Source organism: Cavia porcellus, unplaced genomic scaffold, assembly GCF_034190915.1.
Source record: "Cavia porcellus strain 051 isolate PalLab524CR breed Dunkin Hartley unplaced genomic scaffold, mCavPor4.1 scaffold_5, whole genome shotgun sequence".
In the NCBI taxonomy this organism is placed as follows: Eukaryota; Metazoa; Chordata; class Mammalia; order Rodentia; family Caviidae; genus Cavia; species Cavia porcellus.
Window position 1 is genome coordinate 44,874,274 of NW_026947488.1, and position 20,646 is coordinate 44,894,919.

General features: G+C 37.9%; 1 protein-coding gene across 3 annotated transcripts in view; it reads right to left on the minus strand.

Annotated features, from left to right (window-relative positions):
• Window positions 1-20,646, minus strand: part of Plcb1 (phospholipase C beta 1) — a 690,621-nt gene that overhangs the window by 226,174 nt on the left and 443,801 nt on the right. For all 3 annotated transcript variants that reach the window (XM_003476583.5, XM_063248714.1, XM_013159777.3), the window contains one exon: window positions 6,171-6,308. In XM_003476583.5, coding sequence (XP_003476631.1) covers window positions 6,171-6,308 — 138 coding nt within the window. The remainder of the gene's footprint in view (window positions 1-6,170; window positions 6,309-20,646) is intronic.

The following is a 20,646-nucleotide window of genomic DNA, read 5'->3' on the forward strand; positions in this document are numbered from 1 at the left end:
TGAAGCCGGATCTTAAAACAGATTAGGCTGAGAGAGTTCAAGACAGTATTTAGGCAACTCATCTTAGATCATCCTTCTAAAAAACTGGGGGGTGCAAATGAAGACCCTAACTTGTACACTGTCTCATCATCTTTCTGTGGGCGGGTCATCTTTTTCCACATAAACCAAGACCACGAAGGCATTTCCTATAAATTCACAAATTCCAGACTTCTACTGCCAATAAATAAATAAATATTCCCAGTCTTAAATTGCATTTTGACTCTTTCTTTTGAGGGCACACACTTTAAGTATGTACTTTGAAACTTCTGCCAAATGAATGCCTTCATGCATCTTAAAAAGTAGTTTCCTAAACGATATGTTTGTTTCCATTGTCATCTCTCACCCTGCAGTTTGAAATATTGATTACATGTTGTATCAGGTCCTACTTGACCTCAGCCCCCAAATTCTCTAATGATATCTAACTCACTCATCTACTTAGCTGTGGACAGCACCCTAGAAAAAAATCAGCCCCTTTGTTCCCTCCATTCTCTATGTTACTCCAATAACTCAGAGAATCTCTTGACCCAGGGTCTTTGCACTGGCTGTTCAGTTTACATGGAATATTCTTTCCAGATAGTCTAATGGTTTACTTCCTCACCTGTCTCAAGTCTGCTTGTTACCTTTAGAGATCATCTTATTTAATGGCTCCTTCCCCACCATTCCCTACCTGCATGACATTTTTGTTGACTGCTTGCCTATTCCTAGCACATCACGCAGTTTGCTTATTTATCAGTAGTTTCTCCCTCACTAGGGTGCTTGCTGCACACAAGGAGAGTTTATCTACCTGTTCACTGCTTTAACCCCAGTACCTGGAACATTACGTGGGATCTGTAAAGAATTTAATGAGGTTTTGTTGAATAAGTCAAGGAGTAATGAACCCAAGCTCTTTAGTTTATGGGTGAAGAATGCATCCACATTGTGAAGGAGTTTGAAGGCTGGCATCCCATTTTGCAGAAAGACACAGCTGGGGTTCCTGATTTATGGGGTCTTTCTTAAGTATTCTTTTCCCTCTACTGTGCTCCTTTCTTGGCTCCCCAATCTCAGCGTTTGTATAATGAGCAGCAGTTCCTTCCTTCCTTCCACTAAGATTCTTTCTAAAAAATAAAAACAACTGGGTGTGGTGATGCATACCTGTATTCCAAGCACTCTGGGAAGCTGAGGTAGGAGAATTCCAATTCCACCCCAGCAAGGGCAATTTAGGAGATCTTGTCCAAAACAAAAACAAAAATAAAAACAAAAACAGTGGCAGGGCAAATAGGAGATCTTGTTCAAAACAAAAACAAAAGCAAAAACAAAAACAGTGGCTTTGCAGGAGGAAGCTCTTCATTTAGAGCAGCCTTATTCTCTGCAGTAAGAACACAGACCTCATTTGTCTCGCTCAGCAACAATTTCTCAATTGCTTAATTTGCATTTGTTTAATGAATGGGCTGAATGTTGAATGGTGAGACTGTAGGACACTGTGCAGTGTTTGCTCTCTCTCTGACTTTTAAATTTGGCCTACTTCAGTCATGACTTGTCTCCCTTACTCTTTTATTTTCTGTCTACATTCTTTAAAATGGAGAGGAGAGGCATTCAAATGATTTTCTTTTACATTATTCTATCTTGAAAATGCTCTGATAAAAAAAGGTGATCTATTCTAAAGCATAGGTAAATTGCTATTATAAAGCCTTTGAAAAGTTTCTAGAAAGGCCTTGAAGGGGCAGAAGGCATTGTTTCTTGAAAAACGTCATTTTCAAAGCCATATTACTAGGAGCCCAGAGGACTCTAGGAATGGTTTGAAGGTGCAGCATTATAAATGTGCTGGAGGATTCTGATGCTGCTCTGCAAACTGATAATGCACAATTGTGGTCCAGACCTGAGATTTTATTTAGGTCAATGATTTTCTTCTTGAATATGGATCTAGACAAACAGCGGCCAGTGGAAGTCTCCAAATCTTTCTTAGCTCAAAATTGTGTTTGTCTGGCTCAAATGGTGTATACAAACAACTATTGCAAATATTTAACATTTTTTTCATTGTCCTCAACAATTTGGGAGAAATCCTCCAAACTCTGGTAGCATGGAGCCCAAATTTCTGTAAGGTAGAGCCCTTCAAAGTTGAGTGCCCAGACCTGCAGCACTAGCATGCCCAGCAAGTTAGAGATGCAGATGGTAAGGCTCCATCCCAGGCTTGCTGGCTGAGGTTGAGCTCAACACAAATCTGTTCTAACAAGCTTCTCCCATGGTGCTGATACATATTGAAGTTTTGTACCCACTACTCCATGGCAACAATCGACAGCAACTGAATTGCTGAGAATGACCTGAGTGACATTGCACAATTCCCTCAATCCCGTCTGTGTTACCTCTGGACATTCAGCTCAGGTCCTGTAGAGATTCAGGCCTACAACCCTCGAGCTAGATTACCCTGTCTTTGAGAATCAGAAGATGCCCTGTCTGTGCCTGATTCTATCCCTGTCAGCTGATTCGTGACCAAGTGATGGAGGAGGCATTAGCACCCCATTGAGGGGAGATCTCAAGATAGAGTGGACTGAGATATGAAGAGCTAAAGCTTTTCCAGATCACTGGGAGAAATCAGAGCCAGGGTCCATGCTGGGCTGATGCTGCAGACAGGAGATGTGAGATTGTGCTTACGTGTATTCAGGCAGAGTCTGCAGGGGAGCAGAAGGGGCTGGAACCAAAATGAAAATAATCACGTTAGCTGGGCACGGTGGGTGGTGCACACCTATAATCCCAGCAGCAGGGATGCTGAAACAGGAGGATCATAGGGAGTTAAATTCCACCCTGGGCTACATAGAAGGAGACTTTGTCTCAAAACACTAGAAACTAACCAACCAACCAAACAAACAACAACAACAACAAAAAACCCCAAACAAAAAGAACAAAGTAACCATGGTGAGCAGAGTTCCTGCTCAGAATGAGGCTGGAGATGGCATTGTGCGGAGTTTTGAGGAAAATCCAGCCAAGGGGGGAACTGGGAAGCAGTCTCGTAACTGCAGTGTGTCCCCTAAAGTTTGTCTTTTTAACGTTTTATCTGCATTCTCTTTCCTCTGATCAGATTATGAAGCCTCCATATTTTTCCATGAGGTTATTTTTCTGTCTTCCTTTGATTTCACGTCCTTGGTTGATATCTCAATCTTACCACAGGTGGAGGACTGCTGAGAACCAAGGGCAGCAAAGTAATGGGAAGGATGGTGAAATCCTTGTAGCCCGGGAGAGCTAGGACACCCCAGGTAGGGGCAACAGTCTGGGGTTCCCGGTGGTAATGAACACAAAGTGCCCATCAGCTCTCAGGAGAGCTGGGGTGCACGGAGAACCGTGACTCAATGAGCAAACCTGAAACCAACACCTGTTTCTCAGATGCAGTCCAGGAAGGAAACCCTAGAGACAGCAGCAGGGGCTGAGTGCTGGGGTTCAGAAGGACAGGCAAGTCAAGCACTGTAACAAAAGAATAATTATTGCTTGATAGCAAAGGGTACACATTCTTGGTCCAAGCACGGAGAGAGAAGCTGAAAACCAGTTTATCCCCTACATCTTTCTCATAAAGGAGTGACTGGTTATAAGAAATAAATTAAAAATTCAGCTGGGCATGGTGGCACAAACCTGGGGTCCTCGAACTCCAGGGACTAAGGTAGGAGGATATCAAGTACAAGGCCAACCTGGGCTACATGAAGAATTCAAGCCAGGCCTTATCTATAGGGTGAAGCTTTGCTTCAAAAAGAAAAAAAAAAAAAAGAAGATTCAATTTTAAGTGATTTAAGTAAGGATGAAAAAGAATATAATTTTGCCATCTTTAGGAAAGTCCTAGGTCTATTTTAAATTTCTAACTCATCTAAGAGATCTCTTAGAAATGGTGGTGTTGTAACTAAGTGACTTCCTCTAGATTTTCGCCTTCTCTGACCACTGCATAAGTGATTTCCTTCCCCCACCACACTCCCGATCCTCCTGCTTTATTCTTCCATTTGAGATGTGGTATGCTCACAATTTAATTGTGCTTTATCTGTTTAGTTCTTCTAAATTGCTGGCTCAAAGGGAGTGGCTTTGTTCCCTCCACATTCTTAACACTGGAATCATGGCTGGTACAGACAGGGCATCTGGCCAACAAGTGTCTGTTGAGCAAATGAATCAATGAATGAATAAGCTGGAAGCCATTTGTAAATAATCTCAGTTCAATGATACCAGGCAAAGAAGCCCAGGTTTTTGTGGGGCACCCTATACAATGAGAGAAACTGTCTCTCCTTCGGTGTAAGATACGAGATATCCTACACATTGGTTTCAGAGATTAAATAAAAGGTTTGATGTTCTGAGACAATACTAACAATTAGAAGTAGAGAAGATACAATTAAAGAATGAAATGGTGTTTGCAAATTTTAACTTTCTGGCTGAGCAATTTCAGTGAGGGGAAAATACCCTACAGAATATTACAGGCAGGAAAGGCAAAATATGCTCCGTAACATCAATTATACCGGGAACATCAGTAGCTGCTGGAAAAATCTTTATAGATGTGGTCCTGATGGGGAATATTACAGGGCTCAGGAAGCAAAAAACCCTAAAGAAAATTAGCAGGCAGAGAAAATGGAATATATTTTAAACATAGCTGCACAAAGATTGAATGCAATTTAAGACTTGCAGATTGGGATGCAATATAAAACCTACACTGACTCTTAGGAAAAGCCTCACTGAAAGTCACTGTCATTTATTGAATGTTTTAACTTGAGATCTGTTGAATTTCACAAGTTGGTCATTTTTGAAAGGGATGATTATTGTATCTGAGGACTTTTAAAAGTATTTTGCAAGTGTTTTAGCAATTATTTTATAACTGTTTTAGCACTAATTTTTCTATATTCTTTCATCCACTAAACTACCCATCCATAGTCTACCAGGTGAACAGAGTGGGACATAAGAATAAATTATTGTAGGACAAGTATGTGCTGTCACACACATGAAGTTTCATGGATCTGGAATCTCTCAAAGTATAATTATACTATAACAGCAATGTGTAACTTGGTCGTTAAAGAGAGAAGGTAGCTGAAGGTTTTGCACAGTTGGGAAGAGTAGTTACTAAACATCTTAGACTGTTGAAACTAGTTGGCAATTTGCTCATTCTGTTGTAAATACTGAAGTAGGTATTATATAAATATTGTAAATAAACTGCTAATAATCACTAATGAATTAGAGGTCAAGCTATCATATCCAATGCAACTCATGTGATTGTTAGACCTTTGCAGATGAGAAAATCTCAGATCTTAACACACTGGCCTGGAGTGACCCTGTCATTGTAATCTATGGCATGAGCTGCTCCAAAGGTACGCATAAGACATGCAGACTGCAAAGCATTCTTGGATATAGAATCTAACTCTTGGAGGAAATTTTAGGAAAGGGAAGAATCATCACTAATACTCCACACAGCAAAATATGGAGAAAGTTCTCCATTAATATATTATTTCAGTTTTTTAAAAAAAGTACAATTGGACAATTCTAGAGAAAGAATCACAGTCCAGGCATTCTGAAAATTCACTGCTTCTTGTTTTCTGTAGAGTACTTGTTTTCTAGCTAATTCTGTATGCATGTGAAAAGCACACTATCCTCAGCGAATATCAATCTTTTAAGGAAGAAGGTCTCATTCATCTTTCTGATTCATGACTGAATAAATATAATTTACTATTATTTAAGATTTTATTTTTATTTTTCACATATTAATTAAATTACTACTATATAATAGTGATGAGCTGTGTGCTATGCAGGGGGAAAGAATTTATAAAGGTGCTGACATTTTTATGCCCTGAACAAGAGAGTCGAAATGGAGATGAGGATGAAGTGATACAGGATTAAGGCTAAGAAAGGAAACAAATCAGAATAATATGTCGGGGTGAGATGGTGTGTGGTTTTATCTACATTGTGTTTTGCAAGACAGTCATATCACATTCTTTATTCCTAATGGGGGAAGAAAAACCTCCCTACTTCCCAGTAGATGCTATTATTCAGAAATGTTTGAATTACACTTTTACTTGGCAGCTGAGTTATTTTTAGGTGAAATTTGACACGAGTTAAACATGACACACATTCGAAGTCTTTCAGAGGTGTTAGGACAGTGTTAAAAGAACGGAGCTGGGACTGAGCATTTCCATCTGCCATACCTTGGCCACCTCTTCTTGGAAAGCCACGAGGTTCAGGTGGGAGATGTTCACTAGGTCAGGCCCGTACACCACTGTGACCATGCGATGTTCCAGACGTCCGATATTCCCCACATCCAGAAGCTCACGTAATTTGGGGTCCTGAATAACAAATATTGAAAGAATTAGTTTATAACTAAAGACTTCAACACAGCAGCATAACTTCAAATGAACTAAAGTCAGAATGACTGAGAAACGAAGTTGCCTTTTATTCCTAATAGAAGATGGTGTGGGCTGAAGTCCTCTACCCTGTGGTGGCTTTGAGAGGGAAAGCAAGCTGTCCAAGTATTGTGGGGAAAGAATTTCTGGCCCGAGACCTATGCACTTCAGGAAAGTGCGTTTCTGTTGTGCTGTTATTTGGTCGCACGTTTTTATGTGCCTTAATGCTCCACTGATTTCCTCTGATCATCCCATGCATTACATATTGAAATGAAAATCTCCCTTTCCTTCCTAGATGTATGGATAAATTACGACAAAGAAAGTATTTTTTGTGGAATCAAAAACCATTGTGTCTACTTCAGTTTTGCTTTTAAAGGATCCCCAGAGGTCCATATTTAAAAGCCTTCATCCCCAGCGTGGCACTCAGGGCAGGGAGCTTTTTAAGAGGCAGGCCGGATGGGAGGTCTTCTGGTCACTGACATGCTCTTGAAGGAGACACTGGGCGCTGGATCTTTCTTTTATTGATGCATTTTTGCTTCCAGGCAGGCTATGTGGTAAACGAATTTGCTATGCCACACACTCCCTCCACCACTAGCCAGACAGAGGTCTAAAATCTGTAGCTCCACCCCAATATGGACTGCAGTCTTCAAAACATTGAGCTGAAATAAAAAGTTTTAAGTTTATTATCTCAGATATTACAGTCATGGAGAGTTGACCACGTAATGCCATGTAGGGCTGGGTGGAAAGAGCCAAAGCTGCCAGTGTGGCCCTTCTTCAGCATTTGGACAGACATAAAGAGATGGGCCATGGCAGTGACCAAAATGACAGCACCTGCCATGAGGACATTAACTTTAATTCTCTCCTCAGAACCTATGGGATTTGGGCACAGGGAACTTCTTTTGTCATTTCAAAGCCAGCCTTTTGATGTTCTTTGGAGCATCAAAAGTAAGAATCCCTTGGAGATACAGACTTTCTGGGAAAGGGAAGTTTCCAAACATTCAGAACTCAAAATAAAACCTAAAATAGGGCTTAGTCAACTTGGCTGGGATCATTTTCCTCCCGTAGGACAGGCCCTGAAGGACTTCTCAGTCCATGCAGAAAATCAGCATCAAATCAATCACTTAGCGAATTTGCTGCCAGCTTTTGAACAAGGAATACACTTGCATTCTTATTTATTTAGTTAAAAGCTGGGCCAACAGGACTTGATTACTGAGGCTCGTTATTCTGACCTCCCTTCTGAGGTTTTTATACACCATCATTGCAAAGAAAGAGCAGAATTTTTAAAAAGCCAAGAAAGAAAACAAACAAAACTTTTCCAGCTGAGTTACTTTATTTGGAACCATTAGGTTTCTCTTTAGTTAATAAAACTTCCTCTTCTGTTTGGCTGCATGAAGAGGAACATTGTCAGGTGAGTTATGAAGAGAGAAAACCCCACTTCAAAGCTTAACCCAATATAACCAAAGCCTCAGCTCCACTGACAAGCGCTTGTGAAGTACACTAGATCTCTTGAAAGATCAACAGCTACCACCAAAGCCTCAATTTCAAGACCCAGAAAAAAAAATACGGAGTAAAAATTTTATGAAATAAACAACAGTGGAAAAAAAAATGACATTTTTAAATCTTTCTAACATTAGTGAAAGATTAAAGAATAGACATTTTGTAAAGGCTAAATAAACATGACACTAGGAGTTGTGTGAAATGATGAATTGCATCACAGCTTTTGAACACAACTGAGGCAGCATTAGAAACTACGTTCACCAAACATACTGGGAAGAAAGAGCAGTCAGCAGATAACTTGTAATTAGAGATGATAAGCTTTAAATCAATGATTATAGAGTCTGGCAGTATCTTTACTTGTGCAACATCAAAAGGGAACTACCTGGGAGTGAACTGGTTCTATGTTTTTTGATATTTTTTCTTTTAGTGAAGGTCATAGGAATTACACTCTGGCACTTGCTGTACCAAGTGTTTTCTTTTTGGTCTATACTACCTACGAATTCTCACATCTGTTCAAAATGTTTTTGCTACCTTACTAAACAGCTAATCGGATAAATGTTCTGCCTCTCAGAATTGCAGGGAGGAGGTATGGTGATCAGAGGTCCACTTGAATTATATTGAGATACAGAAACCACAGGGAAATAAGGACCAGCCAGAGGAGGTTCCCAGAGTAGAAAATTATTCTGGAAAAAAGCTTTTGGGATTCTTACTACCCTAAAAATGCTACAGTTAGATACAATAAACAAGAATTTATAAGATGATCAACTTTTGGGAGAATCTTTGAAAACTTTTCCCGTTAATCATTGTTTATGTTAATTAAAAATTCTTGGCCTTTATGCAATTAGAAATGTAGAATGAACTGTTTTGAGGTCATGTCTGGGACTGGTTGGGCAAAGCAGACTGGTTAAAAGAAGGGGATGATTGAATTTTAGGATAAATATTTGAGAAATTGTTCTATATGTTTTTACATTTGGGATGGTTAAAATTGGCAACATAAAGTTGTAAAAAGAATTATTGGGCATTAGCTGGAGGAACAGATTTGAGAAATGTTTGCTTAGGAGAAACACATTTTTAAATCATGTATGTTGTAGCTTACTAAGCAGAGAAATAATTATAGTATTAAACAGGCAGTTCTTTCCTAGTGTTTGCTTTTGGTCCCGCAGCACAGGGCTTTGAACTATATCTTACTTTCTTTTCTACCACTGATCACTTTATGTTTAACTTAGAAGTTTTCTTCACTTTTTTAGTTTTATCAACAACAAACTGCGTTATGTTAGACTTCTCCTTTGCAAAAACATTTTACTTTCGTTTCCATCTATACTACAGCTTTTCATGTTTTGAAGGTGGCCTATCTTTGGGCATATTGAAATATGAGGGGAATACTGAGAAAGCTATCCATCTCTTAAACCCCCACAAAAGGAATTGTTTGGAAAGAAAAGGTGCAAAGGCAATGGGTTTTTGGAGAACTTTATTAATTGAAAGAATTGCACAAATACAGATGTCTAGAAATTCATTATTTTTGGAGTGCAGAACTCTCAGGTTTAAGAGAATGAGTGTGTGGCGGGGTGGAGAGCTGGGGATTTAGTTCAGCGACATAAGCACCTGCTTGGCAAGTGTGAGGTCGCGAGTTCGATCTCCAGTACAAAAAAAAAAAAAAAAAAAAAGAATATTTAAGAGAATGAGTGACTGCATTCCAGAAAAACAAATGAGTGACTATCTGTATTCCAAACACACACACACACACACACACACACACACACACACACACACTTAAAATGGCAACGACATAAAAGCATACAAATAATTTACCTGCAAATTACCCTTTCCCTAATATTTGTTGTACCAAGCACATTCTATCTGCACCATTTTCATGGACTGAACTTTCTGATAAATCCGCGAGAAGCAGTTTTTCTCAGATTACTAGCAGAATCCAACACCTTTCACTGTCCTTGTGGTTAATATAAATGCTGTGAACTTTTCAAAAAGAAAACAAGCTATCTGCACAATTCTGTAGGATATTCAATTTTTCTAAAGACTGCATAGCTCAGAAAAAACTACGGGGTAAGGTGAACTTGCAGTTTTGTATTTTTTGCTAAGCTGTCACTCATAGCTTGCTTTTGACAGAGAACATTCTAGACATGTCTCTGCCATTGGAATAAATCACACCAACTAAGAATCCTGGCAGTTACAATTTAACTCCACTTTTGAAGCTTAGTCCTAGATTATCTCTATTCTCATTAAAGTTAAAAATTAAGAAAAAACATTTTTTTAAAAAAAAAGAGTTACCAAGCAGAGACTAAATAAACTCATTTTCTTGCAATTATTAGGATTCATGACTACATTGCTTGTGTATTGCAAAGAGTTGAGCTTTGCTCTTATTAAAGTTCATTCATGATTCTCATCTCTAGGTAATTTGCCATGAAGAAAGTAAAGACTTTTCCATACCTACAAAACAAAGACTCAATTACTGCATGTGTTTTTGTAATATGAACACTTAACTGAAGATATTAGAGACTAATGGAAAGAATAAGCAGCTAAATGATTTTTTTAAAAAAGAATTAAATGTCAGGTTTAATCCTCAGTCTTCAATATGATTTTTAAACAAAAGCTATTAGTATAAAGTACAAATTTTGCTTGTATGAAATAAAATATATTGAATTATACACTTCTTAGATATTAGTCAGATTCCAAAGTTTGTATATTAATTTTACTCTTACACGTATTACAATATTCTTACTCTGTATTGTAGTTATGCAAATGCAACTTTAATTCTCATTCATACAAAAGACTAAGTATATGAAAGTCTTTTATTAACTCTTGATATGAAAGAAATGGACTCCTTTTATTTAAGTGAAATTCATATAAAAATAATACAAATAATTCACTAGGAAGAATAAAAAATAGATCAGCATCTATTCAAGTCTTCTCCTGAAGTGATACTTTAGGTAGTCCATTAAAAATATAAAATAATCCATATGGTCAACTAACATAGGAAAGATACATGGTCTAATGGCACACGTTTTCTTTTAAGAACGGAAGGTAGCAAGTCAAGTTTATCATTGTACAGTCATCCTTACTGGAAGTAAAAGTGTATAAAACTTGTAAGAGTATTTTAAAAATCAATTGAAAAATACTTAACCTCTTCTTCATTTTGTCAGTAACTGTCAAACTTTAAAAACTTAATGCATAAGTAAAATCTCCATTTTCAAAATATCCCCATCTCCTCCCACCTTCTTTGACACACACGACTACTTAACTGCTAGAAAAATTTGCACGTGTAGCCATTACCAATTCTCTGCCAGCGCCAAATCCCAATGGCCTGAGGGGTAACCATGGGCAATTAGGCTTCACAGGCTTCTTCACGCTTAAAGCCCAAAAGAGAGTGTGAAATATATTACATTTTCCTTCAACTCTCAGGAGAGGTCTGTGCTTCTTGATAATTTTTACTGCCACATTTTCAAGTTATAGAAGCATAATGAGGGCTGTTTTGTTAAAAGGAGGCAAGTGGTGATTTTTAAGCTCCGTATCAAAAATGCCTCTCCAAAAGCTCGTATGTTCAGAGATGAGGTTGTGGGAAAGCGACTAGGCCACTGATGAGTTTATACCTGAACACGCTGTCAGGCGCTGGTCAGGGGGAGCAGTTCACTGATTGTGTATCCTGGAAGGGTTTGTGCTCCTCTCTGGCCATTTCTCCTCTTTCTGGCTTTCCCTGCTCTCCCTGCTTCCTGACAATCATGAGGTGGGCAGCTGTCCTCCTCCACTCCTCTCCCGCCATGGTGATTCTATCAGTTACACACCTAAGAGCACTGCAGCTGGTGATGGGGATTGAAATCTCTGAAAACTGTGAGCCAAAACTCAATCTTCCCTCCTTTGAGTTGCGTCAGATTCTGTCATGGTGTTGAACACGTGACTAATACGACTCAGTCTGCCATTGGAGAGTATTGTATTATTGAGTTGTTTGTTTTGTCTTGCTTTCTATTTTGTAAAATCATCTATTCCTTCAGTACTACACTTACAGGTTATCAATGAGGCTTCTAGAACCTTAGAAATTTAAAATCAGACGTATTGTCTTAGTTTCTTTTTCCCATTGCTGAGACAAAAATACTCAACACCCACAAGTTAAGGGAGGAAAGGTTTGTTTAGCTCCCAGTTTGTGGAGGTTTCAGTCCACACTTGTCTGGTTCCAAGGCAGGATGGCATCATGGCAAGGGCATCACAGAGGAGAAACAGCTCACAGCAGGAGAAGGCAGCAAAGCGGCCCATCTGCCTCTTTTCTGTCCATTTTACATTCAGGTGCCACCTACATCTGGGTTGGTCATCCAACTATTCACACCTAGAACTGTGCCAAATTAATCAGTGGACTTAGTAACACACACTCTTAATTTCAACACAACACACCCTAGATTCAGATACCTCTGAAAACCCCCACCAATGAATGCTTTGGGGGATATTTAGACACAAGCCATAACACATATGAAAAAGGAATCCTGGAAATTCCTTAATAATGACAAATTTAACTTCCAGTGGGAAGTCCAAGTGCTGCTACATACTGAGGCTTTTTGACACATACAGGGAAGTGGAAGGCATTCTCCATTCTGTCTGTCTAGCCTTGTTTTTTGACTCTGTCATTCAAAAGACTGTGAGTTTGAAAACTTTGTTAACTACTCTGTGCCTCAGTTTTCTCATTTGTTACATGAGAGTAACAGTAGTTTTCCTCTTAGGACGGCTTTTAGGGTAAATAAATGAATCATTATGTGTTAAGTGCACACAGCAGCACCAAACAAGATGTGAGTCAAAACTAAATCAATAGCTTTGAAAATGAGAGTATGTTGACATCCACTAAGTAATTTATCTTTGCAAGACATAGACTATATTACTATATATAGTTACATATATATTTACTACTTTGAGACTTATCTATCAGAATATACACATATACATGCATGTATGTGTGTGCATGTGTATAGTTTTTTAGCTTTTATTAGTACCTGTATGTAGTATATAGTGTTTACATTCCTTGTGGAGAATTGGTACATACATGTAACGCATCTAAACTCCTTTTATCTCATCCCCTTCCCATCCTCCCTATCCTTCTTCCACCCATCTCTTGATCCCCCCATCTTCTTTAATAGCTATCATCAAGAAGTCACATAATACACAGGGAATATGGCTTTGTGGCCCAGCTCCTGCCTGACAAGTGCAAGATGGTGAGATTGATCCCCAGTACCAGAAAAATAATTAAATAATAACACATGCTGCAGAGGCTGCAAAGAAAAAGGAACACTACTACACTATTGGTGGAAATGTACATTGGTACAACCACTGCACAAATCAGTGTGGAGAGTCCTCAAAAATCTGAAACTACAAATTCCCTTTGAGCCAGCTATTCCCCTTCTAGATATCTTTCTGAAGTTGCTAAATACCATCATATTATAGTCATGCATGCATACTTTTATTTATAGCTGCACAATTAATCATAGCTAAATTTTGGAAGCAATTTATGTATTCATCAACAGATGAGTGGTATTTATACATGGTAGAGCACTCCTCTTTCATGAAGCATGATACACTTGAGTCATTGGAAAATGGATGCATCTTGAGAGCACAATGTTACATGAAATGCGTGTTTATTGAAATGATTTGGGTATATCTGACTGTGCTCCAAACACATGCATTTGAATACATGGAGTATTTCTCTTAATTCACTCTTCCATGGGGAGTGGTCTATAAAGAGTGCTAATACAAATTTTCAGTTTCTAGCTGCTCCACTCAACTGGTTTAGAAAATTAGGCAACATGTTTTCTTTGAGCTTCAGCTTAATTTCCACACAAGGCAGATGAAAATAACAATGCTTGCATTATTAATGCATTAGTGTGGTGATCAAAATTAAACCTGCAATTGGGTGTGGTGGTGCATGTCTGTAATTTCAGCACTTGGGAGGCTGAGGCAGGAGGACACTGTAAATTTAAGGCCAGGCTGGGCTACAAAGTGAGCTCAAGGCAGCCTAAGCATAGCAAAACCCTGGGTCAAAATAAATAAATAAACCTCCAAACTATAATGTGCCACATATTCATAATAAATTAGTATATTTTGGTGTTGATTGATATGATTTTTTATTTCCAGTAAGCCATGAAACAGTGTAGTAATAATATTAGTTGTTAACTGTTTTCTTATTAAAATTATAAAAGGTTGTAGGAATCACAAGGAGAGCGATTTTCTCATCAAATCACTACAAATAATTGAAGGACTTTGAAATAAATGGAAAATTTATCTGTAAGTGCCTTAGTACAGGTGTATATGTTTGCTAAAGACATTTTAATCATTTAAAGTTTGTTATTTGATTTCCAGATTGTTTCATTTTATTTGCATCTGTTACCTATTCTTATATATCTGAGTTAACTATATTCCGTAAAACATAAAGATCAATAATGTATTAGAATTTCAGGGTTATAAAGTTCTTCAGAACTCAGTCTTGAGGAGGTTTGATGCCTAGTTTTATAGGGAATAACTGGCAATATCTAAATAAATCTTATCTTAAATATGCTCTTTGATGTGTATGTTTCTCTTTAAAAGTAAGAATATGTCTTCTAAAATCGTTACTTTTAATCCACCAAAACATATTATGCATAGAGACCAAAGTTATCATCTCTAAGATCCCACTTTAAATGAAAAAAAAATTCATCTCAATAGTTCTGTTATTATGTGTATTCATTAAGATTAGGCAGCTTAATGAGATTGTCATGCTGTAAAGCTATCACCAGAACTGCTGGCACAATTTTATTTATTTAGTATTTACTTTATTTTATTTTATTTTATTTTATTTTTACTTTGAGATAGGATTTCGCTATGTAGTGCAAGTTGGCCTCAAACTCCTTGTGCTCCTCCTGCCTAACCTCCTGCATGTTGGAATTACAGGTATGTACCACCTCACCTGGCAAGAATGATTAGTACAGTTTTAAACAGAGACTAAAAAGGGACCTTACCGAGCATAAAGCTATTTTAATTTTGCAAAAAGTTTACTTGACAAGCATTATCCCAAGGACATAAGTAACCCATTTTTTTTTTGGATTTTGCTAACTGATTTGCACTGATGAATTTTTATGTAACTTTTCTTTCTTTCTCAAATCTTGTTTGCCCTCTTTTTTGAGGGGGTGTCAAGTACCAGGTCATGTGTTCGATCCATAGTATTGCTGAATAATTTCAAACTTAAGCACAGAATTTTGGGGTGCATTTAGCCATGAATAGCTCACCTGCTGTGTTATCCTGGAAAATATTGGATAACAGGTTCTCAAAATGGCAAAATAAAATAAAACACCAAGATACCAAAAACCAAAATAAAACAAACAATACAAAAGTTCTCCTGCCCTCAATTCTAGCATTTTCTTAGGACCATGGGATAAATACTTCCACCACAGCCAATTTTGAATTATACAAATGACAAAGCTCAAGTTGGAGAAGAAAAGAAATTAGGAATAGCACAGTATTTATTATGCAGTATTGAACTACAGTTAAGAATAAAAAAGCTTGATGATTATAAATGATCATAAAATTTAATGAAATAACTAGAAAGTGATAAATTCTACATATTGTATTTTAATATAATTTATTTAGCTGACAGTTTATGTTATTTGGCTTATAATAATGTCTGTGTTTAACGATCACAAAATTTTTTTTCAGCTAATTCAGAAACAATTAGCAACTGGGTATCTCAAATAGGCCCAAGCTGGCTTTCGCCCACAGTGCCTGCATTGAGGTGGCTGTAAAAGTTAAAGTTCAGAAGAAGAGGAACTTTATTTTGCCTGGAAAACAGAGGAAGGGCCTAAAATTCAACAGCTTTGCCTCAAATCTCCATAGAAATCAGATTTGCTATGCTACGATTGTATCACTGAAACAGATCCCCTTCTCAGGCATCCTCAGAAGCCCGTAAGAGGATTTCCCTTCACGGACTTCCCGAGAAGGTCCTGTTAAGTAGTGTCCAGCTACCTGGCTCTGTTGAACTACAGCTGTGTCCTGGGCTATCATGTTCAAATACGATAAAGACCAACTCAAAGGGAAATTTCAGCAGGGAATTTTTTTCCAAATCACAGCTAGTTTTCTCCTTATAAAACAATGTAGTTCAGGGTGCTGTATTATGGACCAGTGCTCCCAAGACTCCTTACAAAAGACCAGGCACTTTCCTTGTTCTACAGGCACCTGTTTCATAGATTTTATTAATCTGCTGAACAAGTTTGCTGAGTCCAACAACTTATCTGGCACTGGGCTGGTTGATGGAGCTCCCTGGTTAACAAAACTCAGATACTGGACACCTAAGTGGTGCTTAAAAGGAAGTAAGTATTAAAAGATCCACAGAGTCTTATTAGTAAGTGAAAGAGAATGTAGCAGGAGAGTTGAGTGTAATTAATGAAATCTGAGGAGGCTTCCCCAAAGATGTATTTGATGAACTGAAACTTTAAAAATGTGGAAGAGGAGAGAGTTGAAAGCTTTTCAGGAATAGAGGGAACATATTCAAGCATCTTGTGGTAGGATAAAGAGTGAAAAGCTTAAGAAAGTTAAAAGCTAGTAGAGGAGGTTGGGTGAAGGGAGCAGGAATGATATATAGGTGTCATACTAAGGAAGGAAATAGAGCTGATTCTTGTTGAGACATCTAAGCCCAAGACAAAGCCACTGAATGGTTTCAAGCTGAGGAAGATGAGATGACATTTACTAGAATGTGAGGACAGACTGGATGGGGAGGCACCCGCAATATTTCAGACAGGAGAGGCCAATAGCTTGGGCTAAAGTAGCAGCATAGAGACAGATAAGTCTGAGATATTTAAGAGCCAAAAATCAGTGAGATTTGTAGGACTAGGTTTTGGGGTTGACAAGCTGGAGGTGCCTGTGGGCACCTCTGTGGGCACTACTGTTCCCAGCTTCTGAACTGCACTGCTGAGAGAATGATAGTGCAGCCGAGAGGGCAGGCTGAAGAGATAAAGACCAGCTTTGGGGGCAGTAGGCCACACGGTGATGAGGTGCTCTTGAGGCTACTCCTACTTGCAGAAGACAGACCCAAGTGGAAAGGTTTTTGGCTACCAGAAAATGGCTACAGAAAATACAGCCCCTGCTCATAGCTTTACTCTAAATACAACAAAAGTGACACATAGAACAAGGTATTCAATAAATGTCTGATACTTTCCCACTCCTGTGAATTTTGAGCCATTTTATTTTCATCTCAAAGTATTTTTTCCTTGATTCTCATGTTAAGGTCATAATTAATGAAAATGTAGCCCCGGTAAGCCCACTGAAGTATATTCCCTTAAACCATGGCTTGAGACACATAGAGTAGGGACATATTTTGGATAAGCCACAGAGAAGATAATCTTTTAATGTTTATGTGATTCTTGGAATTCAGTAGTGAAAAAGGAGGCTTTAAGAATAAACGTACTTTATCAAACACACTGAGTTCTAAGGCTATTGTGTTTTATGTAAGTGGTTTTGAACAGTGATTTGGAGTTTAAAAAGCATCCTCTAAGTGTGATGTATTAAGTATTTTTCCACATACAACAAAAGAACTCTAAATCACAGTTTTCCTTAACCATTTGATTTCCCCAAATCTTAGTGATTTGCAAACCCACCTCCCCCTGCTCTGACAACGCTGGGGACTGAACACAGGCCTCGAGTGTGCTAGGCCAGCTCTCAACCACTAAGCTCCACACCTGGACCCAAAGGTTCTAAAATAACTTTATTACAGTATTCACAAAAAATGTTTTCTTACACTCATATCACAAAAAAACATTTACCTATACAGAATGGGATTATATGCCAATTTTAAGTGCTGTTTACAAAGAATTTTAAAGAACAAGTTATACAATGGTCATGGTAACAGTCAACAGTGAGAACTTGTCTATATGGTGTACATTCTGTGTACACAAATAAAAAGAACCATGGATTCAAGGAAATAAAGCATCACATGAGTAATGCTTATTTTTATAGGGTGGGATCCTCAGCGTTTTTTCCCCCCCATAGGAGTGAGGATTGTGAATGTGAATATGTTGCATTCTCTTATAAAAATTCAAGCTATTTAGAAAAGCATCCTGAAATGATGCTAACATTGGATTCCAGCAGCGAGGAGCCAACATGAAGAACACAGTGGAGAACATCTTTTGAGACCAGTGCTGTCTATTGGAATTTTTGGATACAGTGAAAATTTCTATATCTGTGCTACCTGGTATGGTAACCACTAGTTACAGGTAGCTGTTGAGTACAAATGTGGCTAGTGCAATTCAGAAAGTGAATGTTAATTTGATTAAATGAAATTAATTAGATTAATTAAAGTCAATTTAAAAATAGTAAAAAGAGGTCAATGGCTACAGCAGTTCTAGACATTGCTCTTCAGAAACACACATGCAGACAGTTTTACATAAGTAAAGTCAAACTACGCATACTTATTTATAACTTGTCTACTCATTGATAAGATGAAGAAAGTTCTTTTAATTATTTATGCAGCATTTTATTAGTCAGATATACTTTAATGTAACACCTCTCCCATCATTGTACAGATTTACTATCATTAAACAATGTTGCAATGAGCGTCTTTCTATTTTTAATAATACACTTGACTGATCACCTCTGCAGAGGAAATCCCCAGGGTAAAACTGCACGGGGAAGGGCAGAATTTCAGTTTATAACACGTATTGTCTGATTATCTCTAAAGAGAACTTACTGGTTTGACCCTCATATAAGGTATGTAAGGTCAACAATATGTATTATTGATAATTTTTCACTCTTGACAGTCTGCCGAAAGAAAAATTGGATCTTTGTTATTATTTTGTGTTTTAAGTTTTACTAGTGACAGTAAACATCTTTCCTTGCTCCTTGCTATTCTCATGTAGTAGGAAACATTCTAGCAGGATATTCTTTACTTATTGATTTATAAACAGTTTTTAGTTGATCTGTGGCTTGGCATATAAATGTAATTTTTTTCTAAATATACCATTTGGTATAATTCATTTCATAATGTATTTTTCTCTTTTGAAATTTAAAATTTTTCTGATATATCTGTCAGTTATAATTTTCTGATGAATTGTCATGGGCAAAAAAAATCCATATTTTGACATTACACAGATATGCGATTTATAACATATAGTTTCTCTTTGTTCTTTTACATATTTGCCAATGTTTACAAAGGCTATTCACTCTTAGTACATTACTGCATTGTAAAATAGAGAAAAATACAAAAAGGAAATTTCTTTTTCAAAACAACAAAGACTGAAGTTTTCTTTAGATGGGAATTTGTGCTAATAATAGTTACCTTTTGGTCTACAGATAAGAACTTACAAATGCTACTCATTGTTTAATTTCATTTTAATTTATTTTTAGACCATTTATACTAATCTTATTGTACTGTCTGACATTTGCATACCAGCTAGAAGGGAGACGGTCACCAGTCCATGTTCTGTATTTCCCTTATGAGGTTATTACATGCTCAGAGGTATGCTCAGTGTGCCCAACTAATATCCTGAAATGTGAGTCCCCAAATGCTGTTGACTGCTGACCTCTCTAGTCCCAGCAGACTCGGGGATGGCTCTGTAGTTCTCAAGCCCTAATACCTCAACTCTTGAAGAACAGAAATTCCTAGAGGGAAACTGTATATAGGTGAATCAGTTCCTGTGGCAGAGTCACTTGTGGAAGGCTTTACGATTGATGGTGGTCACTGGGTCATTTTGCTCTAATTGCTTGGTGCATGGGCCTTAAGCCATAGAGGAAATTGCAAATAGAGCACAGCATCAGAGAGTCAAGGATGCTTCTTGAAGACCCTTAATTGTCTCTTGTATTCTTTTAGAGATATAAAGAGAGTCATTGTATGCAGGAGAGCTATCACTCACATTCCCAAGCTCAGTTTCATTATGGTTAAAAAGAAGGCTCACAAAACAGCCCTGTACCCACACCTTGCATCCGCATATCCAGACCTGCTGCTGGTATTTTTTGCCTTAAGTTGGGCGATGTCTGGGGACAAAACTTCAGTGCTGTTTTCCAGTGAGAGTCCAGCATTCTTCCTGAAGAGACATTAACAAGCGGGGTTTGCTCCAAATTGTTGCAGAAAATGCCTCCTCGTATGTAAGGAAGTGACTGTTTCATTAATTTCCAGGTTGATAGTTTCATTTTTGTGTAACAAAGCTCTGCCATTCTACCAGAGTTATGGTTAAAAAAGAAGACTTTAGGACAGTGATGGCGAACCTTTTATAATAACACAAACAGCCCCCCACCCCATGACACATGAGCAACAGCTTTACCACCACTGCTTACGCATATAGGCAAATAAGAGCATGCAAAAACCGGAACTGAAAGCTTACAGGGAGGTGGGTTGGGTGATCAACCAGCCATGGTGTATGTATTACATGTCCCCTCATCCTTCCCATCCTACAAATGACAAAGATGAGGGCTTGAGAGCTCCCTTCTTCCAAATGACCTTTTGTATTTTGTGTCATATTCCCAGAAAAATGAATATGCACTTACAAGACTTTTAACTGATTCACTTATATACAAATGATGTTTAAGAGCTCTACAAATACTGCATCATAAATATACTTCTTTCATCTATTCTTTGGTTTGTATCTCACTTTCATTCACTCAACAAACTTTAGGTCTATATTCCCATTCTATCTAGAAGGGAGTGGTGTGTGAATGTGCTACAGTCTTGCCCTGAAGATTATCTTGCTCTGGGAGTGGACAAAAATACACACGTTTTATAATGGGTTAAGTACTTTGGTACCTGTGCACCCTGATGTATATATCTTATTTATAAAAG